General features: G+C 38.5%; 1 protein-coding gene across 2 annotated transcripts in view; it reads left to right on the top strand.

The window, feature by feature from the left end:
* TMCC3 (transmembrane and coiled-coil domain family 3) overlaps positions 1–24,975 on the top strand; it is a 396,600-nt gene that overhangs the window by 334,811 nt on the left and 36,814 nt on the right. Inside the window, exon 6 of one of the 2 annotated variants that reach the window (XM_082350450.1) lies at positions 5,165–23,552. The exons of the other annotated variant lie outside the window; for it this stretch is intronic. Within the exon in view, the coding sequence (XP_082206576.1) occupies positions 5,165–5,194 (30 nt within the window). The 3' untranslated portion in view covers positions 5,195–23,552. Of the gene's footprint in view, positions 1–5,164; positions 23,553–24,975 lie in introns of those variants that run through there. 2 annotated transcript variants of the gene reach the window in all.

Raw genomic sequence — 24,975 nt, 5'->3', positions numbered from 1 at the left:
AAAAAAAACACAAATGGCTCTGAAGTATGTAAAATAATTGCTCAGCCTCATTCATAAGAAACATGCAAATTAAAACCATTTTTCCACCTATCAGATTGGCAAAGACCAATGCGTTAGATAATACTCTGATAATTGCAAGTAACATATTGCTGGTGGCATAGTAACTAGTTACAACCTTAATGGAAGGCAATCTAGCAACACTTGTGAAAAATACCAAAGCACAAACCTTCTGACACAGCCATTTAATTATGTGAACTTACCTTATAGCTATAATGTCGCTTATGCAAAACATCTATAAAAATGTATTAACTTCAGCATTGTTTACAATAGCAAGATATGACTGCCCCACAACCACCTCTAATTTCTTAATGCTCTTTTCCCTTGGACACTAAACTCAAGTGACAAACCTACTATTTCTAACATGCCAAGCATTGCTCCTGCCTCAAAGCTATTCACATGCTCTTCCCTCTGCCTGGAATGCTGTTCTCTCCACCTGAAATGCTGTTCCCTCAGATAGCCAAATGGTTCAGTTCCTCTCTTCATTCAGTCCTCTGTTCAAATGTCATCTCTTCAAGGAGGCCTTCTCTGATTACCCCATTTAAGTAGCAGCTCCTCATCACTCTGCTCCATTATAATGCTCTACTAGTTAGCTTTTGCTGTGTAACAAATCATACCCGAACCCAGTGTCTTAAAACAACAAACATTATTATTTTTTGACATTCTGTGGGTTGGTTGGGCAGTTCTTCTGGTCGGGGCTGGTTTGGCTGTGGCCAGATGGTCTCAATGGCCTCATTCACATGTATAGGATCTTAGCTGGAATAGTTGAAATGGCTGGGATAATACTTGTTCATATGGTGGCAGAAGAATTCTCAGAAGCCAGAGAAAGCAAGTCCACTACACAAGTACTTTTCAGTATCTTGTTTGCAGCTCATTTGCTAATGTCATTTTGGCTAAAACATGTCATATAGTTGAGCCAGAGTCATTGTGGGAGGAAAATACTCAAGGGTGTGGATACTGGAAGGCATGATTGGGGACCATTACTACAATATTGGGGCATAGATTCTTCATAGCACTTATCACCATTAGATATTATACTATACATTTGTTCATCAATTAACTATATCCTCTACATGAGGAGGATAGAGTCCTCATGAAGACAGGGACTTTGTTTTGTTTACTACTTATCTCTTCAGCACCTAAAAAGGTGCTTGGTATATACTGGGCACTCAATACGTATTTACTGAATAAGTGAATTAGTGAATAAGGAGATAGTTAGGAGGCTGTTGCAATAAAAAGTGGGAGAAGGGGAGCAGGAGGGATGGTGACCGGACCTAAGGCAATAGCAGTGAAGATGGAGAGAAGTGGCTGAAGTGACCAGATTGTAGAGGTATTATGTGGGAATATAAACAAAACTTAGTGATTGCTTATGTGTGGGAAATAAGAGAAAGAAGTCAAAGATATTTCATGTTTCTGAGTTGGCCAATTTTTTATTAATTGATATCCTTAAATGCAAGCAACATAACTCCATCTCAAGAAGCCTAAGCAATAGGGCAACTTATTGGAAAGATAATGGGAAAGATCAGATAATTGAAGGGTTGTATAACCAAAGGGCAAAAGGGAAGAGAATGTAGTTCGGTCTTAGGAAAACTGGATCTCATCTCAAACATGACCATGACTCTAAAATTCTCTTTACTATATGTCTTTTTGAGAACTGGCTGTATTTTCTCTATCAGTTTGTTTTCCTAACTTTACTGCCACTGGCAGCTCCTAAATTTCAAACTGTAGGGACAACTAGTTTTTCCTATCTTCAGTTTTTTACAACTGTTTTTTATAAGTTCTGTGGTAGAACTCTTGCTGACTCATTCCCCAACCAGTCAACTGTGGCCAGTGGGGTAGCGTACCATGACAGGCCCAACTGAGATTAGGGGTCCACTCTAGACTAATGGGCTAAGAGCAGGAGGATGGGACCATTAAGAACTTGGTAATATAGCTGGAACCACATGGTTGGTGTAAGAGGGAGAGAAGTTAACTAAAGAAGGGAGTGCTATTCACAGACACAGGGAACTCAGGAGAGGATTTTGGATGAATATGTGTGCACTTATTTAAAAATCTCTGTTATTGGACTCTATTTAAGGCAGAATCTGTGTCTGATTCATCCCTCACAGAATTATACACACAAACACACACACACACATTTTACTAAAAAAGAAATCTTATTGTCTTAGTACTTGTTTTCTTAATATATCATTTTAACACTCTTTTATAGGATTTTAATGACAATAGTGTCCTAAGCTATGAATATACCAAAATTAATTTAACTAATTTTCTGTTGGTAGACATTTAGGTGGCTTCCAAGGGTTTGTTTGTTTGTTTTGCTTATAATTGATAATATATACGTGTAAAGTTTGGGCCTCCTCAAGACCAATGCCACTTCTGATACCAACTGAAAGTTTGGAGGTCCCCAAGACCACTGTCAGGTTCAATAATTTGCTGGAAGGACTGACAGAACTAGGTGAAAGCTGTTACACTCATGCTTATAGTTTATTAGAGTGGAAGGGTGCAGATTAAAATCAACCATGGAAAGAGGCACATGGGGCAGAGTCCACGAGAGTTCCAAGCCGTAAGCTTCCAGTTGTCTTCTCCCAGGGGAGTCATGGGCAGCCCTAGCTCCTCTCAGAAACAATGTACATGGCAATACTCCATAAGCATTGCCCACCAGGGAAGCTCACTTGAGCCTTGATGTCCAGAGTTTTTATTGGGGCTTGGTCACAGAGATATGGTCGACTGCCTACATGGCTGACCTTAGCCTCCAGCTCCTATAGGGTTTAAGCTGATACAATGTGGCTCAAGGCCCCAACCGTCAATTCATTATTAGCACTGACAATCTGGTGTGGCCCAAAGGCCCCAGATAAGCAAAGGCACTCTTACCAGGCAGGACATTCCAAGGGCTTAGAGGTTACCTCACAGAAGCTGAGAGCAAAGACCAGACCTCTCTTTGGATAACGTTAATTCTTTACTTCTCAGTATATAATATATTGATATATAATACTGTGATGAACACCCTAATAGTTTTATCTTTTTTGAAAAAATAGCTTTTTTGTCTTTATAAAAATGAATGCATGTTCTTTATAAAACAAAACAAACAACGTAGTAAAGTAAAACAAAGAGAGCAAAATTAGCCCAAATTCAATCACTAGGTGATAATAGTGATTAATACATTAGAGTATGTCCTTGCAGACCTCTTTTATGCAGTTTATATACCTAATAAGTATAGAGTTTTATATCAACAAAATCATTGTATTCATGTTGACTAACAATTAGTTTAAGTTTTTAAATTGTTTTTATTAACCATTGACTAGAGAAAAAAATATTTATGAAGTAAAAAGAAGCATATTTCTCACCAAACACCCATAACTCATCATCAAGTTTAAGGGAAAAAACTCAATATTTTTGTTACCTTTAGAGTCTCTTGTGTGCCTCTCTCCAGCTTGTGCTCCTTCCTCTCCCTCAGAGGTAACCACTATCCTGAATTTACGCTCGTCATTACCTTGTTTTTAGTTTTGCCACATATATTTGTTTCTCTAAACTACGTATGAATTAGTTTTTGCATGCTTTTGAGCTTTATACAATTGGAATCATCCTGTATACATTATTCTGTGACTTACTATTTCCTCACACTTACTATTTCCTATAGGATACAGTGTTCTTGAGAGCATCCATTTTCACTGCTGTGTTTATTTATCTATTGCACTGTTGGTTGACAGTTGGGATTGTTTCTGTTTCCTTGGTCTTACAAACAGTGTGGATATGAACAAGAGTTTCTCTTGACTACATGCCCAGGAGTGGAACTGCTGGGTCATAAGATATGCACATCTTCAGCCTCATCAGATAACATCAAACTGTTTTCAGAAGTGGACGTGCCAGCTTACATTCCCACCAGCAGTGTAAAAGTGTTCCAATGACTTTACATTCCCACTGACACTTGATATTTATTTTTGTATCTTTGTCTACTACCATGCTGATCAAAGTACAATTAGAAACTTGTGATAGGTATTACCAAATTGCTCCTCAAAAAGGACTTACCAATATATACACCCACTAGCATTCTATGAAAATCTTGTTTCCTTACACCTTAGCCCATAATGAAAACTATGTTTTAATATTTGCCAATTTTAATTTTAATATTTGCCAGATGGCTAGGTGAAAAAATTATCTAATTTTAGTTTGCATTCTTTGTTTACTAGAATTTTCATGTTTTTTGATGTTTGTATTTTTTCTTATGTAATATGTCTTTTCATATAAAATTGTGGTGTTTGTAGATCCAAGGTCAGGGGTATGAGAGTGGAGCCTTGACTAATGGAAACTTTTCAGACAGAGTAAAGAGGTATGGTTCTGTGCAGCACAAGAAAAGACAAAATTAAGTCTGGAAATTCTATTATTTCAATTTTAGTATGGCTCTTTCACCCTAATTGAAAGGAAACTGGAGATATTAGATTTTGACAAACTATCAAATTAAATTTTGTTTTCATTGTATGAAACTTATATAGCACAGAATCAGAAAGATATTTTAAAATAGCATTTATATAATTGGATTAGATATGAGTATACCTCAAATAACCTAGACTCATCCATTTTCTCCAATGATCTCAAAATAATATCCATATAGTTTTTAATGTTTAATAATTTAAAAACTGAAACTGCAGGAAGATAAATGATTTTTGTACAGTCACAGCAAAGTCAATATCAAGGTCAAGAGTAAAATTCATTTTCAGTCTATCACTATGGCCCAAACTCTTCAAACTGCCTGCAAGTTTTTTATGTATTAGGAATTTAAGTGTTTTGAAGACAAACAACTTCAGCCAGAGAATTGTTAGTTAAAATACAAAACAAAAACATTAGCACTGAGAGCTTCTAAAGTGTTGAAAGCTAAGTGTTTTAATGCTAAAATCCTTGACATTTAAAAGGCTCAGGAGCCAAGCTTATTGAAAGCCAACTAACATGCAAATTATAACAATTTATCTCTCAGGCCTTGGCATGCTTCTTTTTGATGCCAGAAGTAGAGTGAGATATTTGAGATTTAAACTCTTCAGAAACTTGTATAAATTGAAATTATATTCTGCGTGGAAGAATATCCTTGCATCATTTTTCCTATTCCTTTCCCTAGGAACTAGCTGGACTTTACAATCAATTTTGAGTTAGTACAGAGGGATCAGCTGTGAGAAACATTCACGACACGGTTGAGAACGCCCTAACATAAAATATGGCGCCTTAGCATGTTGAAGGAATTTGAGAAATGGCCTGTGCAGGAAGAATTTTCTGACCTTCCACTGAAGCAGGTCATAAACCCCTCATATGAGAGGTGCCCTCCCTAAACTTGGAGAAAAGGAGCATCCTTATCTCTGAAGACAAAGGACACAGAGAAGAATCTGAATGAACAGGTCTTGCTAAGTCACCACCAGTTTACTATGCTTTGCAGTCACACTTTGTCCTATCACATTTTTTCATGACTTTCCACACTTCATCAAACCTACCATAAAAATACTCAGGTTTAACCACTACGTCAGGTCTTCACTTCCTTATGAAGCCTCCCATGCTGTGTAAAACTTATATTAACTAAATTTGTATGCTTTTCTCTTGTTAACTTGTCTTTTGTTACAGAGTCCCCAGCCTAGAACTTGGAAGCATAGAGGAAAAGGATATTTTTCTTCCCGTACATCCAGTAATTTCCTCAGGCTGTCCTTAGCCTCCTAATGCTTCAGGTTTTGATATCCTGTGCCTTCCTTCTGTCTTTCTTCTTCAAGGGTTATTTAGATATAATTTTGGTGTCAGTAATTAATGAATGAAAATGAGAGGCAGTAATCTGGTATAATTGTCAATTCTATCCCCAAAGTTAACATTTTGGAATAATGTTCTTTGCTTATAAACAACTTCCTAAACACCTTGGGCATTTGGTGGGGAAGGATGTGCTGCAGACTGTGTTTTCTTGTTTCAAGGAATTCAACCCTCATTTCTGAGGGATTAAAAACTGTGCCATAGTGTCCTCTATCTTTTTTTCCTCCCCCACAAAGCTAAAAGAATTTATAGTAGGATAAGGTAGGTTTGCAGTTCTTTGGGAGCTCTTCCAATTCCATTCTGTCACAGCCCATCTTCTTTCACTCTCATCTCAAACTTAGGGTCTTGGGGGATTCAGGCATTAGTCATTCATTCATTCATTCGTTTATTTATTTTTATTTATTGTTGCATTGCGTCCTCATTGCTGCACGCAAGCTTTCTTTCAGTTGCGGCGAGCGGGGGCTACTCTTCGTTGTGGTGCGCGGGCTTCTCATTGTGGTGGCTTCTCTTGTTGCGGAGCACGGGCTCTAGGCACGCGGGTTTCAGTAGTTGTGGTGCATGGGCTCAGTAGTTGTGGCTCATGGGCTCTAGAGCACAGGCTCAGTAGCTGTGGCACATGGGTTTAGTTGCTCCGCGGCATGTGGGATCTTCCCAGACCAGGGCTCAAACCCTTGTCTCCTGCATTGGCAGGCGGATTCTTAACCACTGTGCCACCAGGGAAGCCCCCAGGCATTAGTCCTGAGTTGGTGCAAAATAATATAACTGGAAATCATCTTGAAAAGCTAAAGTAGGAAGGAAAATCCTCAATGAAATATTAGCAAACTGAATTCAGCAATTCATTAAAAGGATCATACACCATGATCAAGTGGGATTTATTCCAGGGATGCAAGGATGGTTCAGCATCTGTAAATCAATCAACATGATATCCTACATTAACAAAACAAAGAATAAAAATTGTATGATCATCTCAATAGATGCAGAAAATACATTTGACAAAATTCAACAGCGATTTATGATAAAAATTCTCAACAAAGTGGGTATCGAGGGAATGTACCTCAACATAATGAAAGCCATAAATAACATACCCACGGCTAACATCATACTCAACAGTGAAAAGCTGAAAGCTTTTCCTCTAAGATCAGGAACAAGACAAGGATGCCCACTATGACCACTTTTATTCCACATACTATTGGAAGTCCTAGCCACAGCAATTAAGCAAGAAAAAGAAGTAAAAAGAATTCAAATTGGAAAGGAAAAAGTAAAACAGTCAATATTTGTAGATAACATGATAATATATATAAAGACTCCACCAAAAAACTGTTAGAACTAATAAATGAATTCAGCAAAGTTGTAGGATACAAAATTAATATACAGAAATCAGTTGTGTTTCCACACACTAATAGTGAGCTATCAGAAAGAGAATTTGAGAAAACAATCCCATTTACAATTGCATCAAAAAAAAATACTTAGGAATAAATTTAACCAAGAAGGTGAAAGACCTGAACTCTGAAAACTCTAAGACATTGGTGAAAGAAATTGAATATGACACAAATAAATGGAAATATATATCACACTTGTGGATTGAAAGAATTAATATTGTCAAACTATCTAAAAGCAGTCTAAAAGTTCAATGCAATCCCTATCAAAATACCAATGGCATTTTTCACAGAAATAGAACAAACAATCCTGAAATTTGTATCGAACTACAAAAGACCCTGAATAGCTAAAACAATCTTGAGAAAAAAGAACAAAGCTTGAGGTGTCACACCCCCTGATTTCAGACTATACTACAAAGTTATAGTAATCAAAACAGTTTGGTACTGGCATGAAAACAGACACATAGATCAATGAAATAGAATAAAGACCTCAGAAATTAACCCACACATATAGGGTCAATTAATCTAATACAAAGGAGGCAAGAATATACAGTGGAAAAATGACAGTTTTTTTAATAAATGGTGTTGGGAAAACTGGACAGCCACATGCAAATGAATGAAACCAGACCACTATCTTACACCATATATAAAAATAAATTTTAAAATGGATTAAAGACTTGAATGTAAGACCGAAACCATAAAACTCCTAGAAGAAAACATGGGCAGTACACTCTTAGCATCAGTCTTAGTGATATATTTTTGGGCCTGTCTCCTCAGGCAAGGGAAACAAAAGCAAAAATAAACAAATGGGACTAAATACATCAAACTAAAAAGCTTTTTGCACAGTGAAGGAAATTATCAATAAAACGAAAAGACAACCTACTGGATGGGAGATGTTAGTAAATTATCTGATAAGGGGTTAATATCCAAAATATATAAAGATCTTATACAACTTGATATCAAAAAGACAAACAACTTGATTAAAAAATTGGCAGAGGACCTGAAAAGACATTTTTCCAAAAAAGACATACAAATGGCCAACAGACACATGGAAAGATGCTCAACATCACTAATTATCAGGGAAATAGAACTCACAATAAGATATCACCTCACACATGTCAGAATGGCAAATATCAAAATGACCACAAATAACTGTTGTTAAGGATGTGGAGAAAAGGGAACTGTTGTGCACTGTTGATGGGAATATAACTTGGTATGGCCACTATGGAAAATATTTTGGAAGTTCCTCAAAAAATTAAAAATAGCATTACCATATGATCCAGCAATTCCACTTTTGGGTATTTATCTGAAGAAAACGAAAACGCTAAGTTGAATAGATACATGCATCGCTATGTTCATTGCAGCTCTATTTACAATAGCTAAGATATGGAAGCAACCTAAGTTTCCATCAATAGATGAATGGATAAAGAAGATGTGAGATACATATCTATCTACCTATCTATATCTACCTATCTATCTATCTATCTATCTATCTATCTATCTATCTATCTATCTATCTATCTAGTGGAATATTACTCAGCCATGAAAAAGAAAGAAATCTTGCCATTTACAACAACATGAATGGACTTAGAGGATATTATGCTAAGTGAAATAAGTCAGACAAAGGCAATTACCATATGATTTCATTTATATGTGGAATCTAAAAAACAAAATAAATGAAAAAACAAAACAGGCACAGACTCATAGATACAGAGAACAGAGCTTGCGGTGGAGGGTAAAATAGATGAAGGGATTAAGAGGTACAGACTTCCAAGTATAAAATAAATAAGTCATGGGGATGTAATGTACAGCATAGGGAATATAGTCAATAGTATTGTAACAACTTTGTATGGTGACAGATGGTAACTAGACTTACCATGGTGACCATTTTGAAATGCATATAAATATCAAATCACTATGATATACACCTCAAAGTAACATGATATTGTATGTCAATTATATCTCAGTTTAAAAAAGGAAATAAAAATAATAAATGAATAAATAAAAATAGAGCAGTAGTTAAAAGCAGTTTTAGAGTAAAATAATCCTGGGATGGGAACCTGGCATTGAATTTTTTTTTTCCTTCCTTTTCTCCATCAGTGAGTGTTTACTGAGCACATCCTATATGCTCCTAAGCTTTGAGAACGTAGAAGTGAAAAAGACAGTAGGGGTCCCGGACCCCATGGAGCTTACATAAATGAGAGGGGCGAAGATAGTAAAGATTTCTGATACTGGTAAGTGCTTTTAATAAAAATGATGTGAGTGGTTGAAAGCTCCGACAGGAAGCCAATTTTAGATAAGGTAATCCCTAAGAAGATATTTGAGCTAAAACGTGAAGGATGAAAAAGAGCCAGCCTGGAAGATGAGCTGAGGGAAGTTTGAGACAGTTCATATTGTTTATACTACAAAATCCCGGAGGCAAAAAGAACTTGATGTGTTTGAGGGAAGGAAAGGCGGATATTGTGACTAAAGAAGAGTGATGGTGGGGGACAACTATAGGAGACTGGGGCAGGAAGGAGGAGCTAGACCATGCAGGGTCTTCTAGGCTATAGTCAGGAGCTCAAGTCATATTCCAAGAGCAATGGGAAACCATTGAAGGCTTTAATGCTGGCAAGAGTGATGGCAATGGAGTTGAAAAGAGGTGGATTTAAGATAGATTTTGGGTATAAATCTGACATAACTTGTTTATACATTAGCAGTGGGGTGTGAGTAAAGGGGAGAAATCAAGGATGACTCCGGGATTTTGGCTTGAGTGTCTGGGTTAGACAATGTTGTCATTTGCTGAGGCAGGGAAGACTGAAGGACAGGAGCTGTTTAAGATTTATTATCTTTGAAATACCTATTAGAAACCCGTGTCAAACAGGCAGTTGCATACATGAGTCTGAAATGCATATTGATATCTGGGGTGGGAGATACACATTTGGGAATTATCAACACATAAAAGGCATTTAAAGCTACAGGACTAGAAGAGATCATCTGGGTAGAGAAGAGTGCTCAGGTCTAAGTCATGGGCAAGCCAACATTTAAAGATCAGGCAGAAACAAAGGAGCTAGCAAAGTGTCTGGTCAGTAAAGCAGGAGGAAATCCAGAAAACTTGAGAATGTTTTAAGAAGTGGTCAACTATGTTGAAGGCTGAAAGGCTGAACACTTACTTGTGTGGCTTCGAGTCAGTTGCTTCATCTATCTATCTAACTCAGTTTCCTCATAAAGTAAAATGTGGACAAAAATAGTACCACACTTATAGTGTTGTTGGAAGTATTAAAAAAGAAAGCAATGTATGTAATGTTCTATGTATCTGGCATGTAATGAGTGATAAATGGTAGCTATTCCATTTATTGCTGTTGAGTTCTGAAACCTATAAGGCGGAATATATGTCAGGGGGAAAAAGTACATACATTTAGTGGAAAAGTTCTGAATAACAGATATCCAGTTTCATTACATCTTGCAATCATTCTTTAATGTTCCTTTTAGTCTTTGTGTCTTAGCTCTTCTGGAATCAGGGCTTAAGATGTGAGAATTCCTTCTGCTGTGGATAGTCAAAAGTTGCTATGACAACTGCCTGGAAATGAAAGTCCTGTGCTTTATTTATTTATGTGAGGGTGATGTGCTACAGAAAGAGGGAAACGAGACTGCCACAAATGTTGCCTCACAACCTTTGGAAAGAGGACATGCGAGGGCCATCTTCTCTCTCATACTGTCAGTATCCTTTATAATTTATGTAAGATTTACTCTCTTCCTCTTTTTTCCATAAAGTATTTGAGGTCGTTGACAATATTAAGATATATATAAGTTAGGCAGTTTTAAAAAGGTAAATCAAGAAGATTAAATACTATTTGGAGGAGAAGTAATCCGTAACAAACCTACAATAGCGTTGTTAACACTGTGCAACAAACTTAACTCCAAGTATTTTGGAAGTCAAATAAAAATGGAAAACATGATGGTTTAAGGAATTCTCAAAAGTCTGCTTAAAGGCCACAGGCAGGTTGATTAGAAGAGAGAAACTTTTAAACTGATATATATGTTGCTACTCTGCGATAATAATAGTAACCAATATTTGCATACCACTTTACAGTTCATAAAGCACTTTCATGCTTTACAGAAGGTGGTGTTACAGCATTCTGTTTTTTTTTCTTGGTCCCCAAACCATACAACAGGTTAACACAGATGGAGAACTTGAATCATAAATCTTTTACTTCCAGAACCCTGCTTTTTCTAGTAAACTAAGAGGCAAATTCCTTACTTGCAACTAAAAAAAAAAAATTGTGAAATACAACATTCACAAAAGTACATAAAATTTGTATACATATTTTAAGAAATAACTGTAAAACAAATATCCATGTAGCTGCAATTGAGTCAAGAAATAGAATACTCCTGTAACTCTAGAACAGCAGTTCCATTTTTGGTCTTAGGATTCCCTTATGCTTTTAAAAATTATTGAGGACTTCAATGAACTTATGTTTATATGGCCTATATCTGGCAATATTTACATTATTAGAAATTAAAACAGAATTTACAAAAATATTTATTAATTAATTTATTTCTGGCCACACCATGCAGCTTATGAGATTTTAGTTCCCTGACCAGGGATTGAACCCCGGGTCCCGGCAGCAAGAGCGCAGAGTCCTAACCATTGGACCACCTGGGAATTCCCTACTAATTTACTTTAAAATAACAATAAGTTACTGCATGTAACCTAAAGAAAACTTTATGAAAATTAAACATTTGCCAAAACAAAAAAAAGTGAGAAGAGTGACATTTCACAAATTTTTTTCAAATCTCTTTAATGTCTGGTTTAATAGAAGACAACTGGTTTCTCATATCTGATTCTGCATTCAGTCTGTTGTGATATTCTGCTTTTGGTTTTTGGGGGTTCAGGGCAGGCATGTGAATTATTAAGAACTGAAGACAATCAAGGCCCAGTGGACTCAGGAAGAGCTTTTTACCTCCCCTTGAACTGCCTAAAACAATTTAGATAGGGAACTTGTACCAAGAAGAGCACTGTTACCAAAAATAACTTTTTATATCCTAAAGACTTATCTGCATGGCTTGGCAAACATTTGTTCACCAAAGATCTGCTCTTCTCATCTTCCTGTGAATTATCTTCCTTCCCTTTGAGGCCTCACACCCCTATCCTCTTCTCCTTAGCTCAGGATGGTATGTAAGCATTAATTACCTGACAGCTGGAGAGTCTCTCATGTCTTTGTGGGCTCCCGTACGTACAAAATTAAAGTTTTCTCCTGCTAATCAGTCTTACGTCAATTTAATATTAGGCCAGCCAAAGAACATAGAATGGACAAAGGGAAACGTTTTCTGCCCCCGGAGGGTTAAGTATATGAAGAAAATCTAGCCCCACACAGAACTGTAGTTGGAAAAGGGGCCCTATTTTAATGGCCTTTTCAGATAACTGTGGATATTCTTTGTACTATACCAGACCTCCATAGGTACTAGTTTTTAAAGGTTAGTTGCAATGTGGAATCTAAAACTATATCATATTATGTGACATTAAACTCAGTTGGTCTAACTTGTTCTTTGAATGACTCTGTCACCCATACATGATTTGGTAACATTATGCACCGTTCGTTCAGAAAATACTGCTTCACTGAGTTATGCAGATTTCCCAAATATTAACACATTTCATTATCTAATATCAAAAAAAAAATCACATTCACTAATCTCACTACCAACCTTACCACAGAAATCTTTTAAGTACTGGTATGTGGTCAAGCTCATGATGGTGGATGCAAGTTTTCCAAATTTCTAGTTTCCACTTGCAAGTTCAAATTTTGTCATTGGCAACAAATAGCATCACTTATTTTCCTTGAAGTGACTGGCACACTTTTTGAGAAAATGTCTCCCAGATACCCAAGTCTGAACAACTTTTGTCAGCATTCTTTCAAATAAAAATGGTGTTCTATAAAAGAGTGTCAAGTTCAGCACTCAGCTGCACAAGTGCTTTTCCTTGAGACAGCCTTTGTCCTTAGGGTGTGCAGCAGAGTGCTTTATGTTCTCAAAATGTGGTCTCCAAACCAGCAGCCTCAGTATCACCTGGGAACTTGTTCAGAAATACAGATTGGGCCCCCCTCCAGGTGATTCGGATTCCCTCTAAATTTTGAGAACCACTGCTTCAGTCTTCTAGCAATGGTTCTCAGTCTTGGTTGCACGTTAGAATCACCTGAGTAGCTTAAAATTTCCAATGCCTAGTTACTCTTGATCAGTTAAGTCAGAAGGGTGGGACCCAGATATCAGTATTTTTTTAAGTTCCCTTGATGATTCCAAAGTGCAGGCACTGCCTTTGACTATCTGTCCCAAACAGTTCTCAGCTGTTTCTTGTCTGGTGCTGGGTAGTCGTCTATTGAAAATGAAGCTCTCTGACAAGTTTCTGGAGTGTTAATAACTAGCCTGCTGCTCTTTGGAGAAAAATCAGTTTGTCTTCAGAATGATTTTCCCATCTTGAATAGTTAGGAAATCCCAAATGGTGAACAAGAAAATGTCCTGGGAGGACTCAAGATACTTTGAATTGTTAAGCCTCTTTTTTAGGAAAGTAGAAATCCTGGCAGGTCTGGTGAGGTATCTGCTTTGGTTACCATTGAAGCTGCCCATTCAGCTGCTAGGGCTTGCTCTTCTCCATAGCCTTCATTTCTCCACAGACTGTCTTAGATTAGCAGCTGTCACCCTTATTGGACTCAATATTCCCATTTTATAATAAATATTTGTAACCATCTTCAAATGAAACACATATATAGTGCAATCTGCCTACATACATCATTAAAAAAATCAATTTAATGCCCTAACTGTATTATAAAGGATAAATAAAATGAGGTTAATTTATAATAAAAATCATATTAAAATATGTAAGTGCTTGGGAAAAAATTAGCAGGTATAATGAAGTTGTCAGGTGTTGGCGTATGAATTTTATAAAAAATTTTTATTATGAAATTTCAAACATGCTGAAGTAGAGAGAATAGAATTGTGATATTGTGATTTACAACAAGAAACATATTTGGTCTTCATCCCATTTCTGGCATAGAACTCCTAAAACGCTTGGAATTTCTTAAGAGAGCAGCAAAGGTGTCTTTTGTTATGTTAATGAGGTAACTTTGGGAAAGTACCTACGGATGGGGGCTGGTCACCAGAGGAGCTACAGGTGATTAGAGGGTTGGAACTTTCAGTCCTGCCCCTCCCCCTACCTCCGAGTAGGACAGAGGGGCTGGAGGTTGAACCTGTTGCCAATGGCCAATGATTAGTCGCGCCTATGTAATGCAGCCTCCATAAAAACCCAAAAGGATGGGGTTCAGAGAGATTCTGGGTTGGTGAACACAGAGAAATTTGGGGAGAGTGGTGCACTCTGAGAGGGCATGGAAGTTCCGTGACCTTTCCTCAAACCTTGCCCCATGCACCTCTTCCATCTGGCTGTTCTTAAGCTACATCCTTTTATAATAAACCGATAATCTAGTAAGTAAAATGTTTCTCTGAGTTCTGTGAGCCTCTCTAGCAAATTAATCTAACCTGATGAAGGGGTAACGGGAACCTCCAATCTATAGCCAGTCAGTCAGAAGTACAGGTGGTAACCTGGGCTTGTGATTGGCCTCTGAAGGAAGGGCGTTTGCTCAGTCTGTGGAACTGAGCCCTTAACCTGTGGAATCTGATGCTGTCTCTGGGTAGGCTGTGTCAGAATTGAGTTGAATTGTAGGCCACCCAGCTAATGTCTGGAGAATTGCTCGGTGGTGTGGGAACTCCTTCCCCCACTCACCATACACACAACTGAAATTGTGTTCAGAATCATATTAAAGTATAATGAACTACGTACTTATCAGAACCCAGCTTCAACAGTGATCAGTTATAAATGGCCAATCGTTTTCATCAAATTCATTAGCGTTACCTCAGACCACTGAACCAGAATCTCTGAGGTAGGGCCCAGGAATTTGTGTTTTAACAATCTCTCCAGCTGATTTGTAGGTCCACTAAAGTTTGAGAACCACTGATCTACATAACATTCCCCACCTTCTCAGATTATTGAAGGCAAAGCCCAGATAACACTCAGATATATTATTTCATTCATAAATATTTTACTTAAAAAACACATAATCACATACTACTATGTCAGCTAACAAGTTATAATTCCTGAATATCAGCAAATATTGAGAGTTTTACATTTTCTCAGATTTTCATATATGTCTTTTTATACTTGATTCGTTTGAATCAGTTCAAACACTGCCCTAAGTTGATATGTCTCTTAAAACTCTCTTAATCTATGATGATTTTTCTCTTTTTTTATTTCCTGCCATTTATTTGTTAAAGAACTGGATCATTTGCCACAGAGTTTCCCATGTTCAGGATTTTGCTGATTGTGTCCCTAGGTTGTTTTGTCATGTTCTCTTTACCTTTGTATTTACTGAAATCTAGCTGTTAGATCTAGAGGCTTGATCATAGTCAAGTTTTATTTTTTTGTCAGGGGTATTTCACAGGTGGTGCTATGCCCTTCTCATTGTATCACACCAGAAAGCGCTTCAATATCTGGCTGTTTTTCTGATGTAAAGGTTGATTAGTGGGTTCAAATGCTGACAGCATGAACTATTCTGTATCAGTGTTTACCAGCAGCCTTTTACCTAATGGTCTTAGCAGCCACTTGATCATGGCCTCTGTTCATTATTTCACTAAGAGATGCAAAATGGTAATATTCTAATTTTTATAATTTTTTTTGCATTTATTACTTGAAATTAAAACTTTCTCTTCAAATATTTGTATAGGAAATACAATTTGGACAGGAAGGGGAATATAGGTGCTCAATTTAACTCCTTTACTTTATAAACTAGTCTTCAAATGAATTTATACTCAGTTTTTACTTTTGAATATCATTATGTACTTATGGATTTTAATATATTTGATATTTTTAATTCACTTCCGTCATAATTCATTATGATGCTTAAATTGTCCTCTTTGGCCAGAAGAAAGCAAGAATGGAGGTGCAGGAGGGACTTCCCTGGTGGTCCAGTGGTTGAGAATCCACCTTCCAATGCAGGGGACGTGGGTTTGATCGCTGGTCAGAGAACTAATATGCCACATGCTGGGGGGCAACTAGAGAGCCTGCACCACAACTAGAGAGCCCACATGCCACAACTAGAGAGCCCGTGCACCTCAACTACTGAGCCCGCATGCTCTAGAGCAGCAGTGCCCAACCTTTTTGGCACCAGGGACCAGTTTCGTGGAAGACAATTTTTCCACGGACCAGGGGTCGGGGGGGATGGTTTGGGGATGATTCAAGCACATTACATTTATTGTGTACTTTATTTCTATTATTATTACATTGTAATATATAATGAAATAATTATACAACTCACCATAATGCAGAATCAGTGGGAGCCCTGAGCTTGTTTTCACTTGCCACTCACTGATAGGGTTTTGATACGAGTCTGCAAGCAATTGATCTATTATGGTCTCTGTGCAGTCAAACCTCTCTAATAATGATAATCTGTATTTGCAGCCACTCCCCAGTGCTAGCATCACCACCTCAGCTCCACCTCAGATCATCAGGCATTAGATTCTCATAAGGAGCACACAACCTAGATCCCTCACATGCACAGTTCACAGTAGGGTTCATGCTCCTATGAGAATATAATGCTGCCGCTGATCTGACAGGAGGCGCAGCTCAGGCAGTAATGTGAGCAATGGGGAGCGGCTGTAAATACAGGTGAAGCTTCGCTCGCTTGCCCACCACTCACCTCCTGCTGTGCAGCCTGGTTGCTAACAGGCCATGGACTGGTACCAGTCCGTGGTCCAGGGTTGGGGACCCCTGCTCTAGAGCCTGTGTGCCACAACTAGAGAGCCCACACGCCACAACTACTGAGCCTGTGTGCTCTGGAGCCTGCATGCCACAACTAGAGAGAGCCTGCGTGCCTCAACTACTGAGCCTGAGCACTCTGCGGCCTACATGCCAGAACTAGAGAAGCCCACGCACTGCAACTAGAGAAAAGCCCACAATGAAGAGTGTGTGAGCCACAACAGAAACCCAGCGCAGCCAAAAAAACAAAGAATGGAGGTGCAGGAGGCTAAGGGCTGTCACCTCAATAAAAAGGCACAATATGTTTGTTGCTCAGTGTCTGAATTTGAGCCAATTTTCAGATCTGGAATCCACTAACTAAAGAAGTGGCTGTGTCCCTAGGAGAAGGACTCTGCAGCATTGTGTAAAGTATACTATATTGTAATGATTCCTTCAGTCATTCCCCAAAGGGACCCAGGGTATTTACTTAAGGCATTTATGATGGGGAAAGGGCAATGCCCAGTCATTTCAAGGAGCTTTGGAGCTAGGTTCTGAGTAGACTTTGGTAACTGGAGACCCAAAATGTCATCATGGCCCCCTGTTAGAGCCGGGGCTTACAGAAGCAGCTAATAGAGTCTTAGCTAAAGTCTGGTCTACAGAGAATTCACTGGGTCTGCAGACTCACCTGCCAGTCATTTCCCTGGTCCCTGAGTATATAATTGCAATAGACATACTTAGCAGTTGAAGTATTGGGTCATTAGGCTGTTAGATAAGAGCTACCATAGTAAGGAGGACCAACTGGAAGCCTTTAAAATTGTTCCTCAGCCCAGCTAAGATAATGAAAACTTATATTGTGTCCCAGAGGAGATGGTGGTGTTTAGTGCCGCTCTGAATCCCAGTGAATGTAGACTACCACAGCAAGCTTAGCCAAGTAGTAGTCCCAATTCAAGCTGTGTTGGACATGTTATCATTGCTAGAGCAGATTAATAAGACCTCAGGTACATGGAATGTGGCCATTGATTTGGTGAATGCATTCTTTTATATTCCAATCAGAAATAAGGATTAGAAGTAGTTTACATTGATGTGGAAGAGATATTTATTTCCAGTTTTGTCCAAGGACTATGTTAACTCTTCTATCCTCTATTTTAATATAGTATGAAGGGATCTGGACTGTCTGGACATCCTGCAGAATGTCACATTGACATGTTATACCAATAATACACTGATGGGTAGGACGAGCAAGAGGTGGCTTGTATACTAGAGGCCTTGGTAAGATACATGCATCCAGAGGGTAAGAGATAAACTTTAAGACGATTCAGTGATCTGCCACTTCTGTAATGTTTTTAGAGGTCCAGTAGTCAGTGGCATGTGGAGACATCCCCTCCAGAGTAAAAGACAAATTTTTATATCTTGCGTCACCTACTATAATGAAGCACAATATCTGATGGGCCTCTTTGGGTTCTGGAAGCACGAATTCCACACCTAGGAATATTGCTCTGGCTCATATCCTGGGTGACAGTTCTGTGCAGCCTGGAACAGCAATGGGCTCTGCAGCAGTCAGTGTGGAACTTACAGCAAGTCCCAGTGGGAGATCACAATATAGGCCCCTGGGATTTTAGAGCAAGGCGATGCCATCTGCAGCAGAGGACTTTACTCCTTTCAAGAAACAGCCCCTGGCATGGTACTGGGCCCTAGTAGAGCCAGAAAGCTTGACTATGGGGCACCAAGTTATCATGTGTCTGGAAGTACCCATCATGAGCTGAGTTCTGTCAGATATGCCCAGTCATAAAGTTGATGGGCCCAGCAGCAGTTCATCATAATATGGAAATGATGCATTCAAAATCAAACTCCAATAGGACCAGAAGGCATGAGTAAACAACATGAGCTAGTAGTACAGACCCCCATATCACCCACTATGCTTGTACCAGTACCCCATGCTCAGGCTATATGGCTACATAGGGGGTCATATTTGACCAGCTGAGGGAGGAGAAAAAAGCTCAAGCTTGATTATGAATGGGTTGGCTTGGTATATGGGTGGGAGCTGAAAAATGGATGGCAGCACATTACACCACATTCAGTGGTGTCCCTAAAAGACAGTGGAGAGAGAAAAGCTTCCTAAAGGGCAGAGCTTCAAGCAGTGTAGCTGGTCATCTGCTTTGTGTGGAAGAGGAAGTGACTGGTGGTGAGACTTTATACAGATGCCTAGATTGGAGGCAGGGAGGTCTGGAGTAGAGGCATGTGGTCAAACAGAGTGGGCCTAAGAATGAAGATTTTTGTATCTTATATTCATTCTGACCAGAAAGCATTAACCATGGAAAAGGAATGAAACAACCAAGTAGACGAAAAGATTCTACCAGTTGATGTCAGCCACGTGTTGTCATGGCCTACCCCAGAACTGGCACAGTGGGCACACGAATGGAATGGCCATGTTTGCAGATATAGAAGCTACACATGAGCCCAACAACATGAATTCCCACTTACCAAGGCCAAGTTGAGCTACTTCTGCCTTTGAAGGTCTAGCTTGCCAGCAACAGAGACCAACACGGAGTCCCTGATGTGGCACTATTATTTGAGGAGATAAAGCAGCCATTTGGTGGCAAGTCAACAATACTGAGCCCTTTCCATTCTGGAGGGACCACTGGTTCACCCTCATAGGGATAAATGCCTCTGCTGGTTATGGGTTTGCCTTTTTTGCCTGCACAGCCTCAGCTGTACCACTATCTAGGAGCTTACAGAAGGCCAGATCCACTGGCATGAGATCCAGCTCAACATAGCATCTGAAAAGGGGAACCACTTCACAGTAAAGGTGATTTGAGTTTGAGCTCATGACCAAGGCATCTACTGGTTGTATCACCTATTACACTATCCAGAAGCTGCCAGCCTGATAAGAGCACTGGACAACCTACTGAAGGTGCAGGTAAGCTGCCAGTTTAGAGGCAGTATTCTACAAGGATGGAGTGCCATCCTTCAGGATGCAGTATATACATCAAATCAGAGACCTCTGAATGACACTGCCCCTAATAGGAAGAATATATGAGTCCAGGGGAGGGAGCAGAAGTGGCCCCACTTAACACCTCATTGAGTCATTGGGAGACTTTGTGCTTCCTGTTCCCAAAACTCTGGGCTTTGCAGGTTTAGAAGTCTTGGTCCCCAAAAGGAGTGCATTTTTATCAGGGAACACAAGGGTTCCATTGAACTAATAGCTATGGCTACTGTTTGGGCACTTTGAACGCTTTGTGTCCAGGTACCAGCGGGCAAGAAGAGGAGTCCCCATCTTGGCAAGAGTAACTGACCTGGATCAACAGGAAGAGGAGGGGCTGCTTTCATATAATGGGAAGGAAAAATATATGTGGACTCCATGTGATCCATTTGGAAGTTTATTGATACTTAATTGGAACTGTGGAAGGACATGTGCAGCAATCCCAGCCTGAGAAGTGTCTAATTACCAGTAAATATATGTTCTCATTACGAGAGCATTTGGGTCATACCCAGGTAAGCTACTAAGTAAGACCTGTGGAGGTGACAGGTAAAGAATAGTAGATTTTGAACTGGATAATGGAGGAGGAAGAAGATGCGTAGCAGTGACATCCCTGAGACCAACTGAGTAATGGGGATGTAGTTTGTCCCACTAACCTCCTTCTTCTAAGCTTTCGCTCCAACAAAGAGAAGCCACCACAATGAGAAGCCTGAGCACCGCAATGAAGAGTAGCCCCTGCTCGTTGCAACTAGAGAAAGCCCGTGTGCGGCAACGAAGACCCAACGCAGCCAAAAATAAAATAAATAAATTAAAAAAAAAAAAAAAAAGACTGAGCACAGCAGGTGTATTAGAGCCAGGCCATGCCTGCCCAAATTGGGACCCTTCAAATGGTCAGTCTTTGTTCTGAGACTGCTCACTGGTCTGGCCAAGACTTCTCAGAGCCGAATGGCAGTCTGAGGCTCTTCCTAACTGTCCTTGCTTCCTTCTCTCTCTCGTTTCATGGGTAGCAGAACTGCATCAACCTGAAGGCACTCCTGGCCTACTGCTACCTCTTTCCTTTTTTCTTAACAGTTATTTTCCCCCAATAAATCTCTTGCACACCTAATTTGTCTTGGCATCTACTTTTCCAAGGACCTGATCTGACCAAAGTCCCAGGTATTGCAGGATGTTTAGCATCCCTGGCCTTACCCACAAATGCTGGTAGCACTGTCCCCCCAATCTTGAGGTAACTAATGACACCTTCACAGATTGCCGAAATGCTTCTATTGAGAACCACTTAGAGCATAATCATCAAGATCAAAATTTTAGAGCTAGAAGAGCTCTTACATGTAAAACAATTAAGAAACAGAAAAGTTTAATGACTTCTCTATTTCTTTTCTCCCTCTCCTACAGTGTCTTCCCCTTCTTTTCATTCTCTAATCTAATTCTTGGACCTCAACTGAAACTGATAAACCTGAATAGTGGGTTTTAAGTACCAAAGAGGCTGTATAGCCTCAGAATTTAGAGAAAAATTTAGGAAATGATCACCTTCTGAAACTGAAGCTAGGGAGAAAAATCATTTATGATAGATGAAATTAGCTCCTGTATAAGTAACCCACTCTTGGAATTGGCTACAAAAGTACTGCTTTTGTGATTAGAGTGCTTTCCATGCTTTCCAAGTTTCTATCAAGTCACAAGCATATAGTCTCAGGAAGACATTCTTGGAATGCGGAGGTATTGTGGAGTAGTCAGTAGTATGTAGCACTGTCTGAAAAAGATCCAAGAATTTTAGTTTAGTTGACCCATAAGTTTGTAGCAGAGATCATTTTCACTTTTAATTCAATAAATATTCATCTAAAATATTTATTTATTGCCTACTGTGTCCCAAGCATTATATGTTAAGCACAGAACATACAGTAGTAAACAGAACATGATCCTTCCCCTCAAAGAGCTTATTATCTGGAGCATGCATTCTCAATGGGCAAAAAACCTTAGATATTACAATGGTTTGTGGCCCTCCAAAGAGCCACAGTACATAAACAGATATACAGGATATCTGTGGTTTAAGATCTCATAGTGGGTAGGGGGGAAAATTAGGATAAAAATGCCTAAAATGACTCCTTAGGAGGTCAATCATGAAACTAGAGTTAAAAAACCTGATCTAAAGGAAGAAAAAGAGAAAAAATGAATAGGATGAAAGAGAACAAGAAGGAAAAGTAGAATGATGAAAGAGAAATAGGAAAGGAGAGATGAGAAAATGAGAAGGTATGTGAAATTTTAAGAAGACAAAAATAGTTCTGTCTACCACTGAGCCATACGACATATAACTTTTTTTCCTTGACATTCTGAAATACAAGCTTATTCTTCTTACATTATTTCTGGCTTTGGCAACAAAGTATTAAATGTGAAAAGCAATACTGGAATGCCTGCTTTTTATCAAAAGAATTCCCATATCCTAGATCACTCTTTCTTAATCAAATACTCCACATGTACCTCACTTTCTCTCATTTAAAATTTAAACTTATAAAACAATTTCCTATTAGGTTCCTAAGGACCCCATTATTCCACTCATGTATGTGTAATGTGAATTTATTAGCTCCATGATATCAAAGCCTTCATTTTTATAGCAATTATTTCTTTCATTTATCTTCCATGGTAAACAAACACATTTGTTGTTGCTTGATAGCTTATCCAGCTTTTCTGCAGTTTGGATTTACCCCTCAGGACCATATACTTTCCTTTGCTCTGAATATGGGTGCACCTAACAACTTTATGATTACTAGTTAGATTTCTCAGATATCTTGATATAAGGAAGAAAGTGACCTTGCTAGCAGACATTGGTATTTCAGTTAACAGAAAGGAATCATCTTTATCAGCACTTTAAAATATATATTTTATTGTGGTAAAATTAACATAGAATAAAATGCACACATCTTAGATGTTCATTTTTTAAAAAGACTTTAAAAGAGCAGTTTTAGGTTTACAACAAAATTGAGATGAAGGTACAGAGATTTCCCATATTCCCCCCATTCTACACATGTATATCCTCCCCCATTATCAAAATCATTCACCAGAATGGTGCATTTTTTTTTACCAAGGCTGAACTGACATTGACACATCTAATCACCCAAAATCCATAATTAACCTGAGGATTCAGTCTTGGTGTTGTACATTCTCTGGGTTTGGCCAAATGTATAATAACATAATCCATCATTATAATCTCATACAGAATATTTTCACTGCCCTAAAAATTCTCTGTGCTCTGCCTGTTTATCTCTCCCACCCCCACCATCAACCTGGCAACCACTGATCTTTGTCTCCATAGTTTTGCCTTTTCCTACAGTAAGTAGCCTTTTCAGATTGGCTTCTTTCACTTAGTAAATATGCATTTAAGGTTCCTCCATGTCTTTTCATGGCTTGATTGCTCATTTCTTTTTAGTGCTGAATAATATTCCATTGTCTGGATGTACCATAGTCTATTTATCAATTCACCTGCTGAAGGATATCTTGGTTGCTTCCCAATGTTGGCAATTATGAATAAAGCTGCTAAAACATCTGTGTGCAGGTTTTAATGTGAATGTAAGTTTCCCACTCCTTTGGGTAAATACCAAGGAGTGCAATTGCTGGATCATATGGTTTGTTTAACAAGAGTTAAACAAGAGTTTGTTTAGTTTTCTAAGAAATTGCCAAACTGTCTTCCAAAGAGGTTCTACCATTTTGCATTCCCACCAGCAATGCATGAGAGTTCCTTTTGCTCCACATCCTTGCCAACATTTGGTGTTATCAGTGTTCTGAATTTTGGCCATTCTAATAGGTGTGTTGTGGTATCTCACCTTTGTTCTAGTTTGCATTTCACTGATGATTTATGATGTGGAACATCTTTTCATATGCTTATTTGCCATCTGTTTATCTTCTTTGTTGAAGTGTCTGTTAAGGTTTTTGGCCCATTTTAAAATCAGATTGTTTATTTTCTTATTGAGTTTTAAGGGTTCCTTGTATATTTTGGATAACAGTCCTTTATCAGGTGCATCTTTTGCAAATATTTTCTCCAGTTTGTGGCTTGTTTTCTAATTCTCTTGACATTGTCTCTTGCATTGTCTTTTGTTTTTAATTTTAATGAAGTCCAACTTATCAATTATCTCTTTCACAGATGATGTCTGGTGTTATATCTAAATCACAAGTTACAAAATAAATGAATCATGGGAATGAAATGTATAGCATGGGGAATGTACTCAAGAATATTGTATTAACTTTGTATGGTGACAGAAGATAACTAGACTTATCATGGTGATCATTTTGTAATGTATAGAAATATTGAATTACTATGTTGTGCACCTAGAACTAACATAGTGTTGTAGGTCAATTATACTTCAGTTAAAAATAAGTACGTAAATAAAATTTTAAAAAGACATCACAATACCCAAAGTCATCTAGGTTTTCTCCTATGTTATCTTTTAGGAGTTTTATAGTTTTGTGTTTTACACTTAGGTCTGTGAACCATTTTGAGTTAATTTTTGTGAAGGGTGTAAGGTTTGTGCCCAGAATCATATTTTTGCATGTGGATGTCCAGTTGTCCAAGAAGCATTTGTTGAAGTGACTATCTTTGCTCCATTGTATTGCCTTTGCTCCTTTGTCAAAGACTGATTAAATTTATGGGGGTCTGTTTCTGGGCTCTCTATTCTGTTGCACTGATCTTTTTGTCTATTATTTTGCTAATCCTACACTGTCCTGATTACTGTAGCTTTATAGTAACTCTTTAAGTTGGGTAGCATCAGTCCTTCAACTTTGTCTTTCTCAGACGTTCATTTTGGTGAGTTTGAGAGCTGTATGTATACCTGTGTAACCACCACTCAAAGCAAAATATAGATCCATTACTCCAGAAAGTTCTCTTGTATCCCTCTTGGCATTGTCCTCAGCAGCCAATTTTAGATTTCTAATATCAAATTAGTATTGTCTTTCTTTGATTTCACATAAATAGAACCATACAGCATGCACTCTGCTGTGCCTGGCTTCTTTTACTAAAATATTTGTGAGATTTATCCATGTTGTTAGGC

This window comes from Balaenoptera borealis (assembly GCF_965194805.1).
Source record: "Balaenoptera borealis genome assembly, chromosome: 13".
Taxonomy (NCBI): domain Eukaryota; kingdom Metazoa; phylum Chordata; class Mammalia; order Artiodactyla; family Balaenopteridae; genus Balaenoptera; species Balaenoptera borealis.
Note: the sequence above shows the minus strand (reverse complement) of the source record. Positions and strands in the feature narration are given on the sequence as shown.